This window comes from Ambystoma mexicanum, chromosome 1p (assembly GCF_040938575.1).
Source record: "Ambystoma mexicanum isolate Mex_15411 chromosome 1p, UKY_AmexF1_1, whole genome shotgun sequence".
NCBI lineage: Eukaryota > Metazoa > Chordata > Amphibia > Caudata > Ambystomatidae > Ambystoma > Ambystoma mexicanum.
The window spans coordinates 755,797,356-755,821,841 of NC_090921.1; the positions used below are offsets into that span (position 1 = coordinate 755,797,356).

The 24,486-nt window shown below is 44.5% G+C and overlaps 1 protein-coding gene across 2 annotated transcripts in view; it reads right to left on the minus strand.

Annotated features, from left to right (window-relative positions):
* The window catches only part of MRPL9 (mitochondrial ribosomal protein L9), a 201,053-nt gene that overhangs the window by 164,551 nt on the left and 12,016 nt on the right, over positions 1 to 24,486 (minus strand). For both annotated transcript variants that reach the window (XM_069650719.1, XM_069650727.1), the window contains exon 2: positions 10,129 to 10,288. In XM_069650719.1, the coding sequence (XP_069506820.1) occupies positions 10,129 to 10,288 (160 nt within the window). The remainder of the gene's footprint in view (positions 1 to 10,128; positions 10,289 to 24,486) is intronic.

The following is a 24,486-nucleotide window of genomic DNA, read 5'->3' on the forward strand; positions in this document are numbered from 1 at the left end:
ACCAAACGGTTCCAGAAAAAACTAATACAAAATAGAATACACGGACAACTGTATGTGTTCACAAACCCACGATTTTCAGTCGGCTCTTTTTTCTGCACCTGCTCTGCCTGCCCTTAGAGTCCCCAGGCACTCCAGCTAGGTCGCCCCCTCTGACAAAATAGTCTCTTCTGGGCCCACGGGGGATCACCAACCTGATCGCAGAGCAGCGGGTTTATGATGTCCAAGGCACCAAACTTGTTGTGGAACAACGACCACTGACGATTCGGGTGGATTGGTGAACAATTTATTAGTACACAGGTGCACCCTCTGTGCACCGTTCTCTTATACCCAAAGGCGCACATGTATTTAAATGGAAGGGGTGGTCCATACAGCGCAAGGAATCATACTGTAACAATGTTGCAAATATGGAGCCCCACTATACAGGTCTTCAATACCAGCTGCATTCTTATAGGTTAGACAGTGTTATCAGGGACGACAGCATAGAAAGACATTAAGTGAAGGTTAATATACTCAAAGATTCACACACTCTGAGGCAGGCGTGAACCCTTACAGTATGACTTACATCTACTAACTCTGTCCAAGAAAGTGGAAGCCGAAAACACACTTACATATGCCAAAAGGAAAGCTGGTCAGAAGCAAAAGATGCGAAGGCGAGCAAAGCAGCAAAGGGCCTTCATCGCGAAGACATGCACAGTAACGTGTAAATCTCACCTCGCACAAGCAAGAAAAAGTTGTTTCAACATAGCAGTTTGCAGTATCTCAATATTATAATGCAGTAATGTGCAAGGCAAGGGGAGTACATAAAATGGTCATTTCCAAACGTTGCCTCACAGTCGTAAAATGAACGGCCACCACTTGCTTAGAAGCTTTTTAAAAAGTAGGCTATTGCACTAGTTGCCAAAAACGCACAAGGTAAAAGGGTTTATTATCTTCAGAGTACCCAAGATTGGAGGTTTCAGGATAACCCTGGACTTGCAATGATTGAATTGCTACATCCAAACTCTCAGATTCAAAACCGAGACAATCCAATTAATCCTACCAGTGGCCAATAAAGGCACATGTAGGACTTTTCTAGATCTGCAAGATGCAACTCCCAATAGATAAGTCTCACCTGAACTGCCTATGTTTTTTCATTGCCCAACAGCATTTTCAAATCACTACTACCATTTGGTGTTAGCAATGTCAGGATCCTTATAAGAGGGTAGAGCGAGTAGTGTAATATACCACAAAGGATGGAAGGCTACAAGCCCACTCCTACCTGGATGACTTATCATTTCCCCTAGACATCCAAGAACAAGACAGTCACATCAAATATGGACCAGTCAATCCCTAATGCAACGGAGGTTCCTTGGTAAATATTCAGAAGCCCAATCTAATTCAATCCTTAGTGGAGCAAGGTTTGAGGATGTAGGTACAGGCATCCCTCCCTTGAAAGCAAACAACAGCAACTTGCAACTTCACAAAAGGTCTTAAAAAGGAGAAATGATCAGCAAGATCATAGTTCATAATCTTAGGCTACCTGGCGGCAACAGTTTTCATTGGTCCTCAGGCCAGGTACAAAATCAAACAATTGAAGCAATGAGCCGAAAACTGGCTAAAAGCAACTCATCAAATTGGTGAGTCAACCTAGAAGAGGAACGGCAAAAGACAGCTATATAATCACACGCATTGCTCACCAACGCAATAGTACTTGTGAAGCAAGGCTTACAATACTGGCCTTAAGAAATGGCATATAACCAAAGCATGTGTTGATCCCGAGACTTTCAATATGCAGCTCTTTAAAAGACAATGGACAAAGTAGCTTACTTAAGTGGAGGGGAGGTTTGGCCTGAACCCTCTACTTCTAACGTGTTCAACATGCCCTTCCTCGCTGGAATATTTCCATTGAGGACAGCATTTTGATAGATTTGTGAAGCGTTTTTGACAGATTTGAACACAAGTGATGTACCTGTTCACCATAAAAGTAGACTGTGTACATGCTCTGCTGCGGACAGCCACATGCTATGGCCTGGGGAATAGAGGACTCAACACGTTGCGGGCCGAGTGGCCTGTTGTATGCATTTCCTTCCTTTCCCCTGATCACCAAAATTCTCTTGAAACTCAAGAAGGAAAGGGTTAATCCAATAGTTGGAATGCCATTTGGGAGACTGTTGATTGCTAGGTCTTAGGAGTTATCAACTAGAAGTGCATCCATATGCGCCATATTTGAACAAAATATGCACCCTTGAAAAATATTGCTACTAAAAAGTCCTCTAAAACCTGGTATACCATAGACCTTCTTGAGTTAAAAAGAGAACATAAATACCATGAAAACTGATGGTACCGCTCAAAGTTATTTGGACACTCCTTGTAGGCAAGTAAAGCACCAACTATAAAAAAAGCAGTGTTTACAGCCAAATCAAATTTTTTATCAACTAAAATCAAAACAGCAATAAACCATCCTCAAAAATGATTTTAAACAATTGCTGAGTTTGTTAACCCTAATATATATGCACCAGTGAAAGCCTCATCTGTAACTCACACTAATGCCCTAAATAACAGACAACATTCTGAATATTCAAAATATTAGGCTTCACAGAAATCTAGATAAAGCTCCCCAATTTGAGGCTGCTAGCCAATCTAGAGAAAATCTCAGCGAGATAACCCAGTTTCGTTTCAAGCAAGTTTCAGCTGATAACATCACTGCTCTTTTGTCCGAAAGGAAAACCACAAAGGATTCCTTTTATCCAATTCCCGCTCTAGCTGCCAAACGATTTTCTTTGGAGCTCACCCCCTTCATGACCAAGTTTGTTAACCTCTCACTCACACAGGGATTAGTTCCGGATGCCCTGAAACTATCAGTTGTCTCCCCGCTGTTGAAAAAAGTTGGTTTAGACCCCGGGGATTACAACAACTACCGTCCAATTGCCGGTCTTCCTTGGCCAGGTAAAGTCCTGGAAAAGGTAGTTACCAAATAATTGCAGGATTATGTTGAAGACCATGGTTTGCTCCATCCTTTGCAATCTGGCTTTCGTCCCCTACATGGGATAGGGACAGCATTGATGGCGGTTTGGGACGAAATGTTACAGGCTGGGGATGCAGGCAAACTCTCCCCATTTGTGATGCTCGACCTTTCCGCCACGTTTGACACGGTAGACCACAGCAGTCTGTTGGACCGTCTGAAAAATCTTGCAAATGTGGACCCCCTGTGCGTTACAGTAGTTCACATCATTTCTCACTGGTCGTCAACAGCGGGTCCAGGTGGGAAGTTTTCTTTCAGAAGTCCTCCTCCAGTGCTGTGGTGTGCCACAGGGAACAGCTCTTTCCCCATTTCTTTTTAACATTCATCTTCGTGCCTTAATGAATATCTTGGAGAAATTCCATCTCAGATTTCATTCTTATGCTGATGACACCCAGCCATATATTAGGCTCGATGACGTGGGGGGAAGCTCTTGCCCTGGTTAGCAGGTGCCTAGAAGAAATAGGAGTGTGGATGGAATTGGCTGCAACTAAATCCCAAAAAAACAGAGGCGATTCCGTTTGGTCCAAAGCACCTCCTTGAAGGAAATAAATGCCCTCCTTCACCACAGTTTCTGGGAGCTAGCCTTAAGTACTCCACCAAAGTTAAGAACTTAGGTTGCATTTGGCAGAGTGACCTGGGATGTAATGCCAGGGTCTCAGCCAAAGTCCAGTCCGTTTTCTACAACATCTGCCTTCTGTGCCAAGCACTACCTTATGCTCCTTCTACCGATCGCGATGTTGTGGTCGGGGCGCTAGTTTACTACAACCTAGATTACTGCAATGGACTTCTGGCTGGAGCACCGAGCAAACAGATTTATCGCCTCCAAAAAGCGCAAAACGCAGGAGTAAGGTTGGTTTTCGATGTAGCTAAGAACACTCACATTTCTGGTCTCTGCCGATTGCCACATTGGTTAGCGGTGGAAGACCGGATTAAATTTAAAAATCGTTTTTTTGGTCTACAAATGTTTGTCTGGGTTGGCACCAGTCTACCTGATAAATAAATTGAAGCGTTACCGACCTACTCAGGCCCTTGGTCTGACTACCAATTCCTTCTCGTCATTCCTAGGACGAACTGTAGATCAAGAGATCAATGTTTTTCGGCGGTCAGACCCAGACTATGGAATACCCTTCCGCTTAGCCTAAGACAGGCAAATTCTTTGTTGAATTTTAGAGCAGGTCTAAAAACATATATTTATTGGGCGATTGTGGCTTTTGTCCAGTCTCTGTTTTCCCTGAAATTATTCTTTTGTGTTGCTGCTCTTGCTTTTCATTATTTGGTACCGTTTCAAATTCAAATTCACAGACAAAAGCTCTGGGTATTCCATTACCATACATGTACACGACCACCACATGGGCATCTCTCAAAAGATGCATTTCTCATTATCAAATTAAGGTCGATTTCTCTAAAGAATAGGCTCTGCTAGGATACTTTTGGTGCTGGAGCACTGAAATGTTCTCATCCTGGCACATTAAACAAACGCATGGATGTTGAAATATTACTTGTGTGGACTTCGGTTACGATGTAGCAGTGCTGGGGCAATCCTCATTACATTTCACCTCCACAGTACTCATGCCCTTCATTCCTCAGAGGGGATGGGTCTGTGGAGTTGGAGAATTTAGGTATGACAGATGTAGTCCCAATGTCACTTGTCATAACAATCCCACAAGGAAGCAAAAGAGATTGGATAAGGCTTCTGCAAGGGCAGCAAAGTCTCATCTGAAGGAGTACTCTGATGAGAGAGAAGTTAGAGCGTAACAAGGATTACCCTTGCTGATCAACACATTTGGAATATAGGTATTTTACTCTAAGCTTATGTGAGAATATCGGGCTAAAACCAAGAGGAGAAAGGTCTCCCAGCTAGAATGCCTATTCCCATGGGAGACTTGATATTGGTGTAGGAAAAGAGCTGAAAAACTCAGTGCACATTATACAGAGGTTTCAGTTGTCAAACCTGTGCGTCCTGCTACTGGCTGTAAATTACTGAAAATACAAAGATTCCAAAAAGACAACAAAGATGAAAAAAGGTTCCTGCAACCAATGTTAAACCTAGAGCATAAAAGCAAGACCCAGGTGCAGATTGGTGCTTTATCTGGGTAGATTGACATTTCTTTTGTTTCTCCTAGGTTGCTGTAGGTTGCTGCCTTTAGGTTTCCCAGACTCAGTGAGAGTGAGAAGATGCCACTAGTCATGTCATTGTGATAATGGGGACTGGATAAGGTGAGAATGGGAGGCACAAGCTGGTTTCTACAATGTCTGCAGTGCCACCACAATCCTTTTTGGCAAATCCGAAATCGACAAATATGAAATGAGATGGGTGAAGGGAGCTTTTTGAAGCCCAGATGGACGTTTTGTATGGGGAGTAATTTAGCTCTGCTAAACAATAGCCAATGCTGGGGCAAAGGGGGGCGGGGAGGATTTAGCAGCAGGTTAACAATGAGGAGAATGATTTATAAAAGCATACCGATGCAATGATTTACAGGAGAGATTTGTAGACAAAGTGTGATGGCAAGGGTCAACTTATATTTGCAAAAACAGAAGCCCAGTAAAGGATCTCACAATTATGTAAGAGAGTTAGGGTGCAGGCATCCACGTGCAATCTGAGCACATAACATAACAGCAGGTTTTGAGGCATTGAGTCCTCCTGCATTGCATGCAAGAAAACAAGGGATAAACTGTGGCTAGAGACCAATCCCAATTTGCCGGCCACTATAGCAATAGCTAGGGAAATGAAGTTCCACAGCCAAAAATAATGGCAATGGATAGCGAGACTACGGAGCGAGTTTGATCTGCGTCACATGATGGTATCGCTTCAAAGAGAATTCGAAAGCAGAAAGTGGGCAAAAATGAAACTGTTTTAAGAGGTGGCAGCTCAGACCATTTGGCTAACTGCAAGATGTGGACATAGTGTTTAAACTGTAAACAGCGTGGGCCCTTTGCATGAGTGTCCTGCAAACTGTGAGGGCGACAGGTTGATACAGTTGTGCAGTGATAGTGTGCAGGAGGGTGGCAAGTTATAAGAGGATGTGCTCCATGGTGCATTAGTCAAGAGGAGGCGATGATTGCGACATACCTTGGTACATGGTATTCTTTAATTGCATGCCTAAGAAAGTGATAGCAGACTCATTCTTCAAGTACACCATACTGGAGGTTGGAGGATTTTAGAAAAAGTGTGAATCGTATATTCAACCCAGTGGTGTATAGGAGTAGTGCGAAAATTGAGGTTTTGGGATATGTCACATCTGTTCTTGACTACCAAAAATGTTTACCAGAGAGGACAAGGTATATGCGGTGGTCAGTGTGGCACCCATATTGGGATGCATCCACCCGGGAGAACTTGGAATCAAACTTCATCTTTGAGAGTGCATGTTGTGAGGATTTCCCTTCCCCAACAACCACAAACTGCATCCTTTGCTCGGTTACATTGCATTAGGTCCAATCCCATAGAAATCCCATAACTGCCTTAGCAGGAATCCTTAAAACTATCAGAACTCTCTGTGTATCCTGTTCATTGATTTCCAAGTGTTAGTGCCATTCTTCCACTCATTTCTGTCCTGTTGCAAGTACTATTTTGATTAAATAAATTAATTCACCCTAAAAAAGAGGCACTCGGCGTGAAGGGGTTACAACTGCAACTTAACCTTTCTATTCACGGATGTGTATCTTTTCTAGCCACTAAAATCCAGTTCAAGTGAAACTTGTCCTTTCCTTTCCAAACCAATTTTCTCTGTCAACTGCTTTCATTTTTAAAACTGAATTTCCTTTCCTGTTCCCTTTTCACTTTTATATTATCCCTGTGATGTGCATTTGTCCCTCGGCATAAAAACCGCATTCCGATCGTCTGTTTCACCCTTTTTTTAAATTGTTTGGACTTTTAAACCCGTGAAAATTAGCAAATGTCATTTCTCCACGTGTGATTTGCTGCACTGTGTTTCACTTCAAAGTTGATTTTCTGAACTATATGCCGTTGTTAATACCTTGCCTTGTAGTTTGCTAGTGTTCTTACATCCCTGATGCTGCTAGAACTCATTCAACCGCACATGTAAAACAAATATTACTAATTCCGAGTTCTATTTTGTGCAATTGCAAAGGTTCTTAAATCCGATTTTGCCTCCCATTTCGTGGGGGGGGGGGTGGGAGGTCCGATTTCACTTCGGTTTGCTGCCTAGTAGATCTGGCTCCTTGCTACACACCCAAAATTCGGTTACTAGGGGTTTGAGAGAGTATTGCAGGGGGAAATCTTCACTGGGGTGCCATCTACCTGAAAAGTAATATTGCTCTCATTAATTTGTGCTTTGTATATGTTATATTAGAAGGTCAAACTTAAGTGTATTTCATCAATTTACCTTGTAATATCACCCCATTTGCGATTGCTGGCCAATATTAATTGTGTGATTTTATTTGAATTTAAAATAAATAAATATTGTATTACCACCCACCGGCATGGTTCATGGTCCATTGTGACCTGGAGCATTTGCAAAAGGGTGTGTGAGACGAGTTGGGTGCCATCTCAATCTGAATTCTTAGGAAATAAAGAAAAAGTGTTTTAGTTGTGTGCTGCAACCTAGGCCAGTGGTAAGAGTCCTGGGCTGGTGTGCGACGCCCGATTAGAATCCTTAACCAACACCATGATGAAGTGGTATCATTATCTTTGTCCACCAGGTATACACAACGCTCTGAGGCCAAGAGATAGCTGAATCGATTGTGCTAGACTCAGAACTTAAAAACTATGTACCAATGCTATGTCTGAGCTTGATCATTGCCTCCTCCGCATATGCACTACATTATCACTCCAGGAGAGGTCCATGCTTGCTAATCTTACTCATCTGAGCATCTTTTGTGCAGAACTACATACCATGGACATACTAGCACATATCTTTGCTGATCCTACTGATCTATATATTGATTAGAACTAATTACAGAGAGCCTTCTAGCACCTATATCGAATCAACATGATTTGGTCCAGATCTGGTTGCCATCGTCCAACAGACATTAATGTCCTCGGATCATCTGGAACTCCTTTCAGCTGGGGCGCAATAATACCTGTATTCTGATGCTTTATTAGGCTTGCTCTAGCTGTTATCCACTAAGCTCACCTATCGAATCGTGGCAGATTTTCAAGACTCTTACCCCCCTCCCCTGACCCCCATCAATCAAGACCTCAAAGGTTTCCGCTTGATGCCAGGAAATCCATGATGGTTTTCTAGCCAAGATCGCAACCCATAGGAAAACCATTAGTAACATCCAGACCTCTCTCAGGAACGCAATATTCATATGAACAGCCCCCAAGTTCCCATCTGCAAAACTAAAAGAGTTCCATGCTTTAACTTTTCGCATAATTCAGAGAACAAGTCACCAAGATCATTTGTGACCTCAAACCCACCTCATGTCCGACTGGATGACCAAACTCGATCAACCTTTCTTTTGATGAGGGCGTGGTTCCTTCCTCTCTTAAGGAAGCTTGGATTACACCACTGCTTAAAAAGGCCAATCTTGACCGACGTGTTACTGAACTATTGGCCCATTACAAATGTGCCATTTGTCTTAAAGATCATGGCCGAATTGGCATATCTTCAATTAAGAGGCATATCGAAAAACCACAAGATCCTCGGCTCACGCCAAATCGGGTTTCAGAGCTCTGCATGTGACGGAAACCCCATGCTGGACCTCAAATCCACCTTGGCCGGCATGGTAGACAGAGGTCATCCCGCCCAGTTGATGATTCTGGACATTTCTGCGGCCTTTCACCTGGTGGACCACTCCTTACTGGTGACAAGACTGGGGGAGGGCGCACACTGCTCCAAATCAAGCATCCCAGTGGATATCCTCGTTTCTCAGCCCTTGGACAGTCCGGGTATCCGTTGGTGAGGAAAGCTCTAACCCAGTTCTTCAAACATGTGGCATCCCTCAGGGTTCCTGTCTGTCCCCAACCTTATTTAACATACATCCAGCCTCTTCTGGACCTGCTAGACACCATGGGTGTCCGGTATACAAATTATGCCAATGACACTGAAGTCATCTTCAAGCTTAGCGGGAGGTATGAGCAGGACCCGATTGCCATAAATAAAATCTACACCATCCAGGCCTGGATGGCAGGTAACTCACTTGCATTGAATTGTAATAAAACTGAGCTTCTGATCCTGGCATCCATAGCTCGCCTCAGCAAACTAGCTCAGACATATGCCAATTTTTGCATTGCTGGCAATATCATCCTGGTTTAAAAAAAAGGTCAAGACCCTGGGGGTTGTCCTCGATTAGGAATTATCTATGAGACCACATGTTTCTTTCATTTGTTCATCCTGTAGCCCTATTACCAAGCAAATTAATTATATTCAGCCATTTCTCACAGCCAAAAACTGTGCGCTGCTTGCGCCGTGTTTAGATAGTATGGAGCGGAGTATGGAGCGGGCTCAAAGACTTCTTTCCAGGAAGGAGGTTTAAAGGATAGAACCTTGTCATGCTAATTTTCTTCATTCACGCGAGAATTCATAGGGAACGTTCTTTGGTTCCCCCAGGAGGAGTGGACACAAGTTTGGCGGGGGGGGGGGGGCAGGAGGGTGGGGAAGAGGGTGAGCAGAACTGGGAAGTCAAGGCTCTTTAAGGTCTCAATAAGTTCTCTGAATGAAGACCCAGGTTTGTCTTTTGCAGGGGGCTGGAGGAGGGGGGGGGGCTCCAGTTGCTTTAGGACGGTCTTTAGAGAAGGTCTGAAGTATACACTCAAGATGTCTAGATCATGAGTCCCCACCACAAAGAATGCACTGGCCTTGCTAGATCCCTTTCATAAAGGATAAGAGTTCTGCAACTTCCTTGACTTCCCTTAGCCCACCACAAAGAATGCACTGGCCTTGCTAGATCTATGCTCATCAAGGATAAGAGTTCTGCAACTTCCTCGTCTTCCCCTAGCCTTTAGGTTGGGATCCAAAGTCTTAATCATGCTAATGTCTTGGATCATTGTCCCTAGGTTTAGTGGGTAAGCCACCTCTTGTAAGGGGTCCACTGGGCTTGGGATCAATAGGATGGCTATTTTCAAAGAGTAGGTAGAAGTTAGGGTACATAGACCTTTGCCCATCTATCATTCAGATCTCTAGGACACAAGTGGATACATTTTCAAAGAGTCAAAATGGACTCACTCTTCACATTCTGGGTCAGGATCAGCTCCATATTCTCTGCGGGACGATGCTTAGTGTCCTCCACCATCCGGTAAATGCGGTGCCGCCTTGGGTGCAGGTAGGGTTCCTTTCCTTCAGGAGCCAATGAGACCTGCCACCATCTTTCCACGATGACTGTGCTCTGAAAAAAAAGGTCATATGTGATCTGCAGGAATCCTGAGGGAACACAATCAGGGACAAAGGATACTGGAACAATGGGATTCTACTCATTCTGGACAGTGCTGGGCTCAAAGAAAAGGCTCCTAAACCTAAGCAGTCAACATTTACCATCAGGTTTACATTGCAAGTGTGCGTTTCCCCACCCCCCTTTCTGTCCCCCCTTCCACCAACTTGAATACTGCTCTATGTTCCCTTCTCTTGCTACTCTCTTTCCACATTTACTGCTAAGTCCTCCCCTCCACAACCTGTATTACACCACATATCCACACCCTGAAAAACAACAATGCAGGAAAAAACTACACACTTGCTAAAGGTCATGACACGCCTCAGGTCTCCAACTCTACCTCACTGCTCTTCAAAACTATTCTTCTGTTATTGACTCTGCCCAACGTGATTTCTATCTCCCTCATTTCGTCTCAATTCTCCCAACCCAGGCACCTCCAAAAGTGCCTCAACTCAATTCTTCCACCTCATCCACACTTTCTGCAAATGATCTTGTTCTCTACTTTGCTTCGAAAATGGCTACCATTCATAGTGCCCTCACTTCTTACCTTCCCCATCCCCTCCTCCTGATCACTTTCCTCCACCACTCCTAGCCTCTCCTCCCACTGCCCCCACCAACCCTGATGAGATTCTTGCCCTACTCCTCATGGCTAACCTTGCCTGTGGACTGAATGTCCCTGCGCATTGTGAAGCACATAGCTCCCAGTGTTGCTCCACATCATACTTCCCTCTACGACTACTCTTGATGGTGTTACTTTTCCCTCATCCTATACTTCAGCTACTGTCTTCCCTCTCCTTAAGGGACCTGGTTTTGATTCTAACTATCCTACCAATTTACACCCGGTCTCTCTTCTACAACACTATAACAAAATACCATAGTAGAGCCTGGTTGGTTTGAAACCAACAGCTACCAGCAGCTACTTTTGGCTGCTAGGGCTGACTGGCGCCCTCTAAAAATGTACACGTGACATTAACTTGAGTATTTGAGAATGTTAATAAAGAAGAATCAACACATCTAATACACATTTAAACACAATGGTTCATTCAAAAATGAACACAAAGTTAACATAAGCATCTCCAGTAGCTCCTGGTTCCGTGCGGAGCTCCCGCCTACAGGGTGATGCCCGACAACCAGCAGCTGGTTTTAGCTCTTGCTCATCGGATCTCAATTTCGAACCCCAGAGAAGGATCATGTCACAGATTCATGGAGGGCTGACCGCCCCATTGTTAACCGGTTGTGCAGGGGGAGTTCCCGGAGCATTCAAAGGGCTTGGAGAACTGAGGGGTCTGATTACCTGCTTGGAGTCCCTCTCCATAGCAAACCTTCAGGCTCATTTATATTCTTGATAGCAAGTTAACTGTTGTATGAGGCACACAGCAGGCGTACAATGGCCATTGGGCAAATGGGAACCCTGATGTGGTTCCTTTCCCGAACTTTTGGTGTATGTGGACTTGTCCGCACTCAGCTACAGAGCTGTCAGGTCAAGACATACACAAAAACTGTACCTGGGTCTGCGTTGGCACATACTTTTGTAAAAACATTTATTTGTTTAACAGCATTCATCTGGGCGTTTTGTATTGTGAAGGGTCAGAAGGAGACAGACTAAAGGTTTCCATTTTATATTGGCGTTTATTCCAATAATAAGAAAATGCCTTACTTTCCCAGATCCATGGGGTTCCCTACTTAACACAACTAACTCTGGTGCTCATCTGTCAGTAGTGAAGTCCAAAATAATCTGTCCAAATCTTAGCTATTCAAGCCCTACCACCAATAACAAAACGACTCGCTTCTCCTGGGCTGCTTTCTTCAGTATCGAATCTTGAAATAGCCAAGAACTGAGCTATCATTTGAATCTGTTCTTTTACTTCTGTTAGGGGTTTCCACTCATCTTGGCTTCTCTGCTCTTGATTATTCATAGTCCTATTTAAATACATTGGGTTTCCTGGAGATATTTTCTCTCTTGGCTTCCCGCACAACCTTGACACTCTCTCTTGGTCCAACAACCAACTTGTATCTTGAATATTATAAGTACTTGTACTCTTCTTGGAGTTACCATTCCTCTAACATTTCACTCATTATTTTGTGTCTAAATGGCATGAGCAGGATTGCCCCAGTATGAATTCTCGCTCTTCTGGCTTCTTGGATGTGCTGGAGTACCGAGTTTATTATTCTCACTACCATCCGCGGGTCTCCCGCTCTTCCCATTACCTTCATGATGGGTCAGTAGGTCGCTGCTTTGGTTCTTCTCATTGGGTCAGGACGCCAACATCTGTTGTCGCTTCCTCTCTCAGACACCCTCTGCATTGTTGGTTTGCGTGCTCCTTCGCATGCGGGAAAGTGTTAACCCTGTTTCTTCGCCTCTCGCTCCAAGTCTGGATTCCTCTTTCCAGAGACCTGCATTAGCTTGCTCCACTCTCGGGGTTTTGGTTTCCCAGTGCAACTCGGGCACCCCTGCATACAGGTTTCCTCCATGAATGGGAACCCACACCTTTGCAGATTCTCGTCTCTCTGCTGCCAGCGCAGCTTTGAACTTCCTGGGTTTCTCTTCTTCTGGAGTCTCCGCCTGCAATTCTTAAGACGCTCCGCTGGGGCTCCCCCTGCGTAACGCTATAGCATTTTTGTGTTGGACTGACATTCATTATTATTCCATTGGTTTTCTTTGTCACGGTAACAGAGGTATTTTTCCTCATGTGAAGTTCCACTGTAGCAAGTATACAGCGATTCCTTCTGTGTTCTTCCAGCAGGTTTTCCTCCTCGGAACAGGAGTCCTTGTCCCCATTGCGAAGACTGTCCCGGTGAGATCCAGCTTGCCTCTACCCCTCAGGAGAATATTGCGGAGCAGGCTCACCTCCCTAGCCTCAGAAGGAAAGCACCCACTCCCTGGTGATAAATGACAGAATCCCAAAAATTTGTCACAGTATGCAGAGGTGATTGACAGTCCTTAAATGTCTAGTGTCAGATGTGAAGTGGAGAGTTATGGAAGCATTTAGCATTGGAGCCTCAGCTGAAGAGTCTCACACATTTTAAAGTTGGATACCATAAAACCACATTTGGTCAGGAAAGCCCTCAGAAAGCAAGTTACTCTCAAATAAAGATACTTTTTAAAATTGGAGTTTATACCCATGAGGTCTTGGTTGAAGATGAAAACAAAAGTGGGATTTGCATTCTGGGCCGTGTAGTCCTCTATTCAGCTAGGGACAATGAGCTACAAAGATGATTTTGTTTTGCTTAAAATGTTTATATGAGGCTTTACATATTGTAAGGATTCTTTGGGGTCTTTACAAGTAAACTCTATAAAACCATATTATTACGATACAACCAAAAACATTTGTTCGAAGTAGAGTTTGGAAGATGTGGGGTAAGGTGCCTAAATTGCTGAGTACAAGTCACGGCTTCACTGCTTAACTAAATGCGTAATCCTGGGCAAATCCTTTGGTTCTTCACAACCACAGCATTACCGTGATGGCAACTACCAATAGAAATATGCATTTGGTCCTACTGTCCAACAATGTTTCGAAGCAGTGTCAGTGGCCCGATGTGCATTGAAGTGCACCCAATTTGCTAATTACTTGACCCTAGTTCCCACAAAGATGCCTTGCTGTGAACGCCTGCCCCCCTTGCCTCCCCTCAGACAGTCTCGGAAGTTAGCCCCTCTCCCAAAATGTGAAGGTTAAAGTGTTAGACTAAAACTTAATGAGTGGGAGGTGCTAATTGCTGTGTGGAGCCTGGAGTAATCCTTCCATCTACTCCCCTTGGATCTTCTCAGGTGCCAGGGAAAGGCGATCCCTTTTGGATCCCGACCCTGGCGGTGGATATGAAAGGGAGGATCACCTGGGTGGAGGGTCCTTGGAGAGTGGGGAAGACAATGTCTTCAGACATGACACAGTATTTCCAATTTCCTTTTTACAAAAGACCTTCGGTCCCAGAAATCTTTGTAAAAAACTGCCAAACCCCATCTTTTTCTTCCATAAAAAAAAATGACCCTCAGATATGTCATCAAGATAAAGGGGTGGTCAGGAAGACACCCCTCATGCGAGCAGGTTAGACCTACATCCACCATCTCCTCCATCTCTTGTTAACATAGGAAAATGGCAGAGTGCACCCCCTACCATTTTAGGTTATGTTCAGTCCGCCCCTATTTCACACACACAGTCCAATGCCTTTGGAATTGGGACAAAGAAGAGGCAACTATGGGTAATGCACACTCCTTTTGGTGCGAACCACTCTGGTACTAAGACGAAGAAGGACAGTAAAACACGACTACCATGGTCAGGTATGTCCCACTAATTGGGGTCAGGCAAAGGACTTACACCTACAGTGAGTTGAAAGGCTACGGGTGTATATAAAAAAAAAAAAAAAGGAAACCAGCTAATGGCAAAGGGTGGTTTACCTGGAGTGAGAGCAGCCTGGGGCAAGGGACATGGCAACCGGGTACGGAGCAAGTTAGAGAAGCACAGGTGGAAATGCCCTTGTGTGCTGCGGGGGAGCAAGAAGGAGACTTCAGACTGAGCAGGCTGTGAGAAGGTCGGGAGCCCTGCAGAATCCATGCCGTGGGAACCCCGCTGGAGCGGGGGGGGCACTGAATACTCCAGGGAGCCGCCAAAAGCAGCGGGAAGGTTCGGAAGCAACAGGTGCTGCTCATCAGATCTACCGGCGAGTGAAGAGGGAGCGAGAAACCGCAGAGGAGAAAGCCGAAACCACCCAGAGACCATTGAGTGATGGAAAGGGAATAGTCACGCCGGGGTGCTCCAGGGGCTGGGCTTGGGCACAAAGATATGCCAATCAGGTGAAAGCACATGATAAGAGGGCCGGGAGACCGAAGCAAAGTTTTTGTGAATGCCAAGCAAGCTTCAAAGTGTTTCAGCCATTATTGAGTAGCAAACTAAGGAAAAGTTATGAAAACTACATAATAGCACTGCATGAGTGAAAGGAAAATCAAGGTGCATTTTCGAATACAGAGAAGGGAAGTAAAAAGGCAATGATGAATATGAAAGTATGAACCAAATTAAAGTCAGTAACAAGGGCTGAGGAAACAAGTGAAAAGACAAATGATGAGCACTATCGTTAAGTATGAAAGTAAAGTGGTGACCCTGAGCAATGGCGACACTGAATACACCTATTTAGTCACGGATAAGTTCACTCTGAACGCAGCACTCGCAAACGCCCACTTAAAGTCTGGAATAGCGAGCTCGATTAATCAAATACGCCACTCATACACTGACCGCTCCTATCACTATGCTCACTCTCTACTCTACACCAACACACAATTAGAGTGCAGCTACACCACTTGATCAATTCGGCCTAGCTGCTCACATACGAACAATACTTCATGAACACCTCAACATTCTGATAAAACGCACCTACACCCCTCTATAATCGGCCTAGCTGCACACATATGCATACTACACAGGCCTAATGCAGCCAGAACCCAGTCTTGGTGTCCATCCCTCACCCTGCACACAGTCAACTGATATCAAATACCACCACACCCAATGCTAGGATGCAGCCACCATCAAACAATCGCATCGGCTGCGCACATAATCGGTGCACCCTATGACACCTTACTCTCTCAACTGACATGGAATGCGGTCCCCGAGGGCATTCAACCTACAAGCACTTTGAGGTCCTACCAATGATATATAGAGCGCTATATAAATGCCAAATAGCAAAACAAGGCAATCGCACCACGAAGTGAATGATGTGAATGTCACGTTGTGGCAGAGGCAAGAAGCTGCCAAGGATAAAAAGAACTGCAAGTGGACAAATGACACAGGTTCAAAGAGGGAGTCTGTTTTGGCAAGGAAAACGAGAACAAGCGAATATAACAAAGTGCCAAGGGTTATCGGTTGCATGACCTGTAGTGGGTGGACTGTGTTGTCCGACAACTGCGCCTAGACCGAGTGACCTCTATTTGGAGTGTTTCAAGGAAAGTTAAGTTACTGAAACTGTTGTGCCTATCTAGTATTGAAAGGAACAAGCAAAGTGAACCGTTGAAAAGCCTCAAAGGTTGCAAAGTTGATTTGGAACACTTATTGAAAGTCAAGAGAACTGACTATGTTGAACTTGGTGACAGGATCCCTGAGGCCTAGGGGACATGCTTTGAACTTGGGTAAGGGGCTGAAATGCAAGCCAAGAGCTGGAAGAAGCTCAGAACTTTAAATTGGAACACTTTCTTTTGGTGCCACCATCCCTACACATCGTTTAGCTTGTGAGAGCAAGTATAGGTTTTGGATACAGACAGGCATATTGAACTTACTGACTCAGACTATCTTTAGTTTCTCTAGGCATGGAAATCTCCCCTTAGCATAAGGCAAGTTAGGCCTTACACCATCCTGACATTTAAGTTAATAAAAGCATTTTGTCTACAACACTGAATCTGTTGTCTGTGACTTGCTCCATGAAGCATCCACATTGCGCCCCTTGCCCACAGAACAGTGCTTCAACATCCTTCAAGAGTAGTGCAATAAATATGTGCAAGCGTTTCAAAGAGGATTAACATTGCTGACCCAATTTCCCTTTAATCAGGCAAGTTCTAGGATTTAAGAAGCCCTGCACAGCAAAAGATACACAGAGCTCCTATGTTATCAACCTGGCATAAAAGGCAATGGCATCAGACGGAATTACATAACTTTGCTACTCAAGCAAGATTTAAAAATGGCACACATGCAGTGCGAACTGAATCACTTGTGGGAATTTCTCATTTTGGCAGAGAAGGCAGTGGAATAACCTGATGTGTCCGGGATCACACAAGTTAAGAGGAGCAGGATTTTAGAACAGTCTGCAACTTTGCCACTTGACCTCATTTTGCCAGCTCTAGTTGATAGAAATATGTGGGCTGTTTAGAGAGCTCAAAGTACACATCATAATAAAGAAACCCAACAATTGTATAAATACTTACAGAAAAATTACCTTTCTAAAAAGGTAAGAACACAAATGCAAGAATACGAAGCAATGCGAGATTACAAAAATCTGTTCTGGGTATTTGAAGTGTACTTTTAGAAAGAATGAAAAATACTGTGTAACAGGGTAACTTTGCTTCAGTTATTTTGACACAGGGGTGCTGTCTTTTATAAGAGGAAGCAAATGTAACAAAAACTGAGTGCAGTAAAAACAGAAGATTAAATTGAGGGAGAAAGTAAAAAGAAAAAAAAAAAAGAAAAAAAAAGGCATGGCCCTGGCTAAAACTTTGTTTATTCATTTAATGGCGCACCGGACCAGAAGGTATGAGGGCGCAGGCATGACAAGGATATTCTCAGCTTAGTTACAATGCTGTACATTAGTTTACAAAGTGTACATAGGTTAGTTAATACAGTTGGGAAGGGAACATTGAAATATAGTTACAGTTTATACATTTTTACAATATTAACCGTAGATGTGTCAGTTATTGGTCTTTGTTCTTTAACCACTGAATGTAGTTGTGTCTAAAGTGGAGGTAGGTTTGCGGTGCTCTTATGGAAGGTGGTAGGGAGTTCCAGTGTTGGGCAGCTTGCACCTGGAAGCTGTTGCCTCCCATTTTTGTTCGCTTGAATCTAGGAGCGGAGAGCAGGTTTGCATTGCTATTTCTAGTGTGTCTGTTGGCCGTGTATCTAGTTATTCTGTTGGCTAGGTAGCGGGCGGTTGCATTGTTGAGGCATTTGTGTTTTAGGGAGGCTACCTTGAGAAGGATTTTGTCATTGGTGGTGAGCCAGTTGTGGGTTCTCCTGATATTTGAAATGTGTTCTCTCTTGGGGAAGCTGAACGCTGCTCTGAGAGCATTATTTTGTAGGATCTGGATTTTATTGATAACCTGTTTATTGGCAACTACATAGAGAGTAGTTGCAGTAGTCCAGTTTGGATAATACAAGGGCTCTGGGTAGAGTAATGCAGCTCTGGGTAGATAGGAAGGGTTTGGCTGATCTTATGAGCTTGCATGTGTAAGCAGTAGTGGAGGCCATAGAGCTGACCTGTTGTGGAAGGAGAGGGTGGAGTCAAGGTAAATACCAAGGGTTTTCACTTCCCTGGCTACCTTGATAGAGTTGCCATCTATGATGAAGCTGGAATAATTATGGTCCAATTTGTTTAGGTTGTTGGAGGATCCTAGGATGATGAGTTCCGTTTTGTCACCATTCAGGCATAGACTATGGGAAGCCATCCATGCCTGGATGATGAGGTACACCTTGTTCACCAAGGCCAAATCTGTGTTGTAATCTCCCGTCAGCGGGATGAGGATCTGGGTATCATCGGCATAGTTAGTGTAGGTGACACCCAGATCATCGAGATCGTCAAATAGGGGCTTAGTGAACACGTTGTACAGTGTGGGGGAGACGCAAGAACCCTGAGGGACCCCACATGTGATGGGGATAGGGTCAGCAGAAGCCGAAGTGGAAAAGACATGCATGGATCGGTTACTCAAGAATGACTGAGTCCAGCCGATGGCTTCTTGGGAGAAGTGGGCAGCCGAGTCTAAGTGGTTGCATAGGATTTTGTGATCAACAAGATCAAATGCTGCCGAGAGGTCTAGGAGAAGCAGTAAGGCAGTTTTCCCCATTATCTCTCAGCGTGTCAATTTGAGCCTTGAGATCAATGAGAGCAGTTTCTGTCCTGTGTTGGGGTCTGAAGCCTGATTGCCAGATACCTAGGAGATGGTTTTGTTCGAAGTATTTTTGTATTTGTTGATAGGCTGTCTTGTCTAGGATTTTAAGCAGGAAGGGGACGGTGGTGATGGTCTGTAGTTCGTGGGTGCAGAGGGGTCCAGGGAGGGTTTTTTTGTAGGGGGGAGGACCCAGGATTCTTTGAGGTTATTGGGGGCAGTACCTGAAGGGAAAGAGGTGCTGATTAGTTTGGTAATGAATGGTGAGGGTTCTCTTGCTGCATCTTTGAGGTGGGCAGAGGTCACCTTGGCAATTCGATGGTTTGAGGCCAAGTATGATTTTTTCCACTTCTAGCGTGGAGACTTTGGAAAAGCTAAAGCGGGCGAGTGGGCTGGGGGAGGGGTGCTGATGAGTAGGGCGCAGGGGGGTGTTAGAGGAGTTGGTTGGTACCTCTTTTTTGTTGTTAATTTTGATTTGAAGGCCTGCGACTTTATTGGAGAGGGCATTTTGGACACTGGTGCACCATTGTTTATCTTTTATACAAGTGTCTGGAGCGGTGATAGGTGATTCCAGCTCTTTTAAGATGGTAAACAGTTCTTTAGTGCTGGACTTGGCTTGAAGGATTCTCTGGTTGTACGATTCTTGTTTGGCCAGGAAAATTTCTTTTTTGTAAGTGGAAACTATTTTGTTAAGGATCAGCTTGTTGATGTCTGTGGGGGATTGTCTCCATATTTGTTCCTATTTGCGTTTCTCTAATCTGAGATCTTTTAAGTGGGCAGTGAACCATGTGTTCAGGCGTTTTGCCGGCTTACATTTTCTCAGTTTTAGTGGTGCAATTGCGTTTAAGGCTGACCGCATACTATTGTTGTAACTTTCGACAAGATGGTGGGGGTTGGAGTTGGCTGGGAGATGGTTTAAGGTTGGAAGAATGAGGGGATGAGTTTATCCGCAGTTATGTTTTTCTTGCTTCTCGTCGGGATAGCTATAGCTAGTGGGTTTTAGTGATGGGGCTTGAGGCTTCAAGCTAAAAAGTCAGGAGGTGGTGGTCAGACCATGGTTGTAGGGTGATGGCAGTAATGGAGGCCATGCAGTTATGGTCTACTATCCAGTCAAGGGTTCTCCCTTTGTTGTGTGTGGGGGTGGACACTCTTTGGGTGAAGCCTAATTCTAGCAAGGTATTGTTGATGCTGGTTGCTTGGGAGTCTTTGGGGTCATTGAAGCCAAGGTTAAAATCTCTGAGGAGAAGGCTCTGGGAGGTATTTTTTAAGTTGTTGGAGAGTATAGAGTTAAGGTCTTCCTCGAAGGAGCCTAGAGGTCCTGGAGGTCTGTAAAGTAGGTGGAGGGTAATGGTTTGGGAGTTGGCGGTGGGGAGCTTAGCTGTGACAGATTCACACAATGGTTTATGGTTAGTGGTGTCTAGTTTAAAGTGGAGGTGAGTTTTGGCGATTATGGTGAGGCCTCCGCCTCTAGATTCTGTTCTGTCCGCTCGGAGGATGGTAAAATCCTCGGGGATGGCTAGCGAGAGAGCTGGGGCACCGGCTGCATGAAGCCAGGACTCAGTGATGGCAATAAAGTCTAGTGCTTCTGTTAGGATGAGGTCTGCTATATCTGTAGCATGTGCTACTACAGATCTCGTATTGATTAATGCGCCTCTTATAGGCAAGGTGGTAGTTTTACTAACAGTAGGTGTGGTGGTTAATGTGTGTGCCTTATCCTTAGTTGTAGTATTGATTTGGCCAAGCCTGGGTAGGGTTGGGATGTTGTTGGTAGGGCTAACCACGGGTGAAGGCAGGGACCTGTTGGTTGGGTTAGTCACAATAGCGTCCCTTGCTCTAGGCTCATATAATTTGGGTAGTCTGGCGCGTAGTTTGGAGTTTCTGTCAGAAAGGCTGCATGGCGTAGAGGGGTACATGGTGAGTGTGAGTGGGGGGGGAGGTATCTATGTGCGTCGGGATAGGGGGTGGGCGGAGATGACTAGTTATGTGGATAAGGCGGAGGATGACTCTCAGCAAAGCTGAGTAGATACTTGGTAGGTACATTGTGGAGGTAAGGAGCAGTGGGCATGTGTCTACTAGCTGCTAGTTGCTAGATGGGTCTGCGTGAGGATCAGGCAGCTCAATGCGAGAATCACAGCGCAGCTAAAACACATTAGAAGGCATAGATTAACTAGGGCAGTGTTTCACCTAAATGCGAGAATCAGAGCGCAGCTAAAAACATTGGAATGCATAGAATAGCTAAGGGCACTTTGCTACTCTTTCATAAGAAAAAATGTGTGCTCCTTACAGATCTTACATTTTAATGTTCTAGTGGTATTAAAAACTCACCAGAGTTGGTCTCTCTAGAGGAGCATGGATACTATACCACCTCCTCTTTTGGATAGCTTAATTTTTTCTAAAATGATGCACCTTATGTAATTTTCAGTATGTTTCATATTGACAAAATGTTCTACCAATGGTGCCGTCATCCGTTTTGTCCTAATATTTGAGCAGTGTTTGCATATTGTCACTTTTATATCCCTTGTGGTCATTCCAATTTATCTTTTTTTTTTTTTTTTTTTAAACACAGGGATTCAATCTGATGTATCACATTGGTTGTATTGCAATTCGTTAGTGACCCCTGTTGCCAAGGTAAAGTGCTATATGTATTAACCAATGAGTCGTAGATTTCTTCTTCTTTTGAAAGCGAACTGGGGACAGCTAAGTTCCCATTTAGAACATTCAGAATTTTCTTAACTTATTGTTTTATCTTATTTACCACCGGTGATTGACTGACTACTGCTGTTATTCGACTCTGTTCCTGTGATCTTTTCTCATGTTGGGTAAACATAATTGCCCTAGGTATGTTTCGGGCTCTCTTTCTTGCATGTCGTATACGTCTCTCAGGATAATTCCTTTCTCTTAGTCTCTGCGATAGCTTTTTTGCCTGGTCATCATATTCCCTTCTTGTTGTACAGTTCTGCCTATACCTCAGGAACTGTCCAAAAGATAGAATTCTCTTTTAAGCTACTCGGGTGGAAGCTATTGAATTCCAGGAGCGAGTTCCTATCTGCCATTTTTTGGTGAACCGTGGTGAACCGTGGTTTCAAAATGTTCACCATGTCTCATAATTTTAAGATTTAGAAGGTTACTTCCTTTTGGCTTTACTCAGGTTTAAAATTTTAAAAAAAGGATTTTGTTTATTTAGCCATGGAAATTTTCCAGGGTTTCCTCATCGCCATCAAAAATCATTAACACATAGTTTATGTAGAGTGTCCATCTGCCAAAATGTTGTCCATCTGATAATATTTTGCAGAAATTGATTGGTCCCGCAATAGATGGCTCTTTCCTCCAAATCCACTGCATATAGATCAGCTAAACTGGTTGCAAATGTCACGCCCATGGCAGTGCCAGATGTTTATTCATAATATTTGTTTTCTAAGATGAAATAGTTCCTTGTGAGAGCCATTTCCGCCAGTTGCATAATGAATGTAACTGGGACTTCAAGTCTAGGTGTTTTTTAGCGATAGCACTCTCTCCATTACCCTCAGCGTTTCTTCCTTGGGAATTTTTGAGTATAGGGATTCTATGGGCCTCATTACATGGAAGGCGGTAGGGGATTACTGGCACCGGTAATCCCCACCGCCCTACTACGAGGTCCTTCAGCGGGTCCCGTCCCCACGTCAGACCACACGTTAAGGACAGGACCCGCTGAGGGACTTCAGTGCAAATAACGGTACTGCAAATTGCGGTACCGTTAATTGCTCCTTCCCCATTCCCATTGAGCCCTATGAGGGCTCAAAGGGAATGGGGAATGTTCCCGGAATGGGGACTTATTGGTCCCGCAAAGGTCGGAGTAGGACGGTAAGTCCCTATTCCGGGAACCCGGCCTCCGATGGCTGGCGGTAAGGGGGCAGCGATGGCGCCAATAGCGCCATGGCTACCGCCTTCCGTGTAATGAGGCCCTATATCTAACGTAACTATCGAGACCTCATTTTGTGGCAAAACCATTTAGTCCAAAAGCCTCAGCACTGCTGTCGTCTCCTTTATATAAACAACTTAATTTTTTATGATTTCACCCTTATGAAGAAGTCTACAAATTGAGACAGTGGCTCCAGAATAGACCCAATTCCTGAGCCAATTGGTTGTCCCAGTGGTGGTGAAAGTCCCTTATGAATTTCTGGGAGGGCGTAAAATGCTGGACATCTCGGAAATCTTCTGTCTTGCTAATATATCCTTCACTCAGTCCCTCTTCAATTATAGGATTTATTAGATTCCTTTAGCTATCGGTTGGGTCACACCCCAATCTTCTATGGTTCACCATGTCATCAATTATTGTATTTACCATTGAATCCCTGAGAAACGGCTACTGGTGCTACAAGTACCATGGGTGGCGAGTTCTTTCCGGTACCTCGGGATAGATGTGTACCACATGGTGGAGGAGAAGCATAGGAACAACACAGAGGTGGCAATTGTGAAAATTGAGAAGTGTATGCAATTTTGGGTGAAGTTGCCCCTAGCAATGATGGGACGGGGTGCAATGCTAAAAATGGTGGTCCTCCCTAGGCTCCTACATTATTTTAGTAATATTCCATACATGATACCCAAGAAGTTCTTTGCCAAGCTGAATAGTATGTGTAGGGATTTCTTGTGGCATGGTACCCGAAACAGAGTGGCGCTATGGAAGCTGCAGAACTTTTATGAAAAAAGAGGGATAAAACTGCCCAATTTCGAGGTTTATTATGTAGCAAGCCAGCTGCAATATGTTGCTAAGTGGCTCTCAGATGAAGCAACCCCTGAATTTAAACGATTTGGACATGATTGCGCTCCATTTCATCTAAGAGAGATGATCTGGCTGCCCAAGGCCGAAATGGGAGAGCGCCCTGGGATGATGGTGGTTGGGTGGCAGATGTGGCGCCGGGCATGCCGGATGATGGAGAACCCATTCCTGTGCTCCCCGCAGAGACCACTGGTCGCATTGGCTGGGGAAGATATGCAGTTAAGGGTGATAATCAGGACCCACTGGGAATCGTTGGGGTTGATAACGTTAGGAGACGTCTGGCAGGAGGGGACCATTTTGGGGTTTGAAGCTCTTGGTGAGGAAACGGGATTGCACACAGGCCAGTACATCACATATCATAGAATGATGCAGAGAATTCGGAAAACATGGCCCGAAACAGTGTTGGAAGAAGAACTAGATGCCATCATAGAGGCAATATATGATGTATCAGAGGGGGGGCATGAGATTTCTAGACGGTGATGGCTAAGGTCGGGAAGGATTTGACACAATTGAGACTAGATTGGGAAGCGGAGGTAGGAACCCGCAGAGATGGGATGTGGGAACGTGCCCTGGGATTCCATAAGAAAGTGTCGAGAAATGCGAGACTAAAACAGATACAACTATATATAACGCACAGAGCATATATGACACCCAAGAAGATATCCAGGTTTGAAAACGCAGGACGACAAGCGTGTCCCAAGTATGACGAAGAAAAAGCTGATATGACACACATGTTTTGGTCATGCCCAGTAATAGAGCGTTTCTGGAGAGAAGTGGCTCAAAAACTGGCGGAAAAGGGGGTCACGATAATTATAGATACAGCTTGGGCCA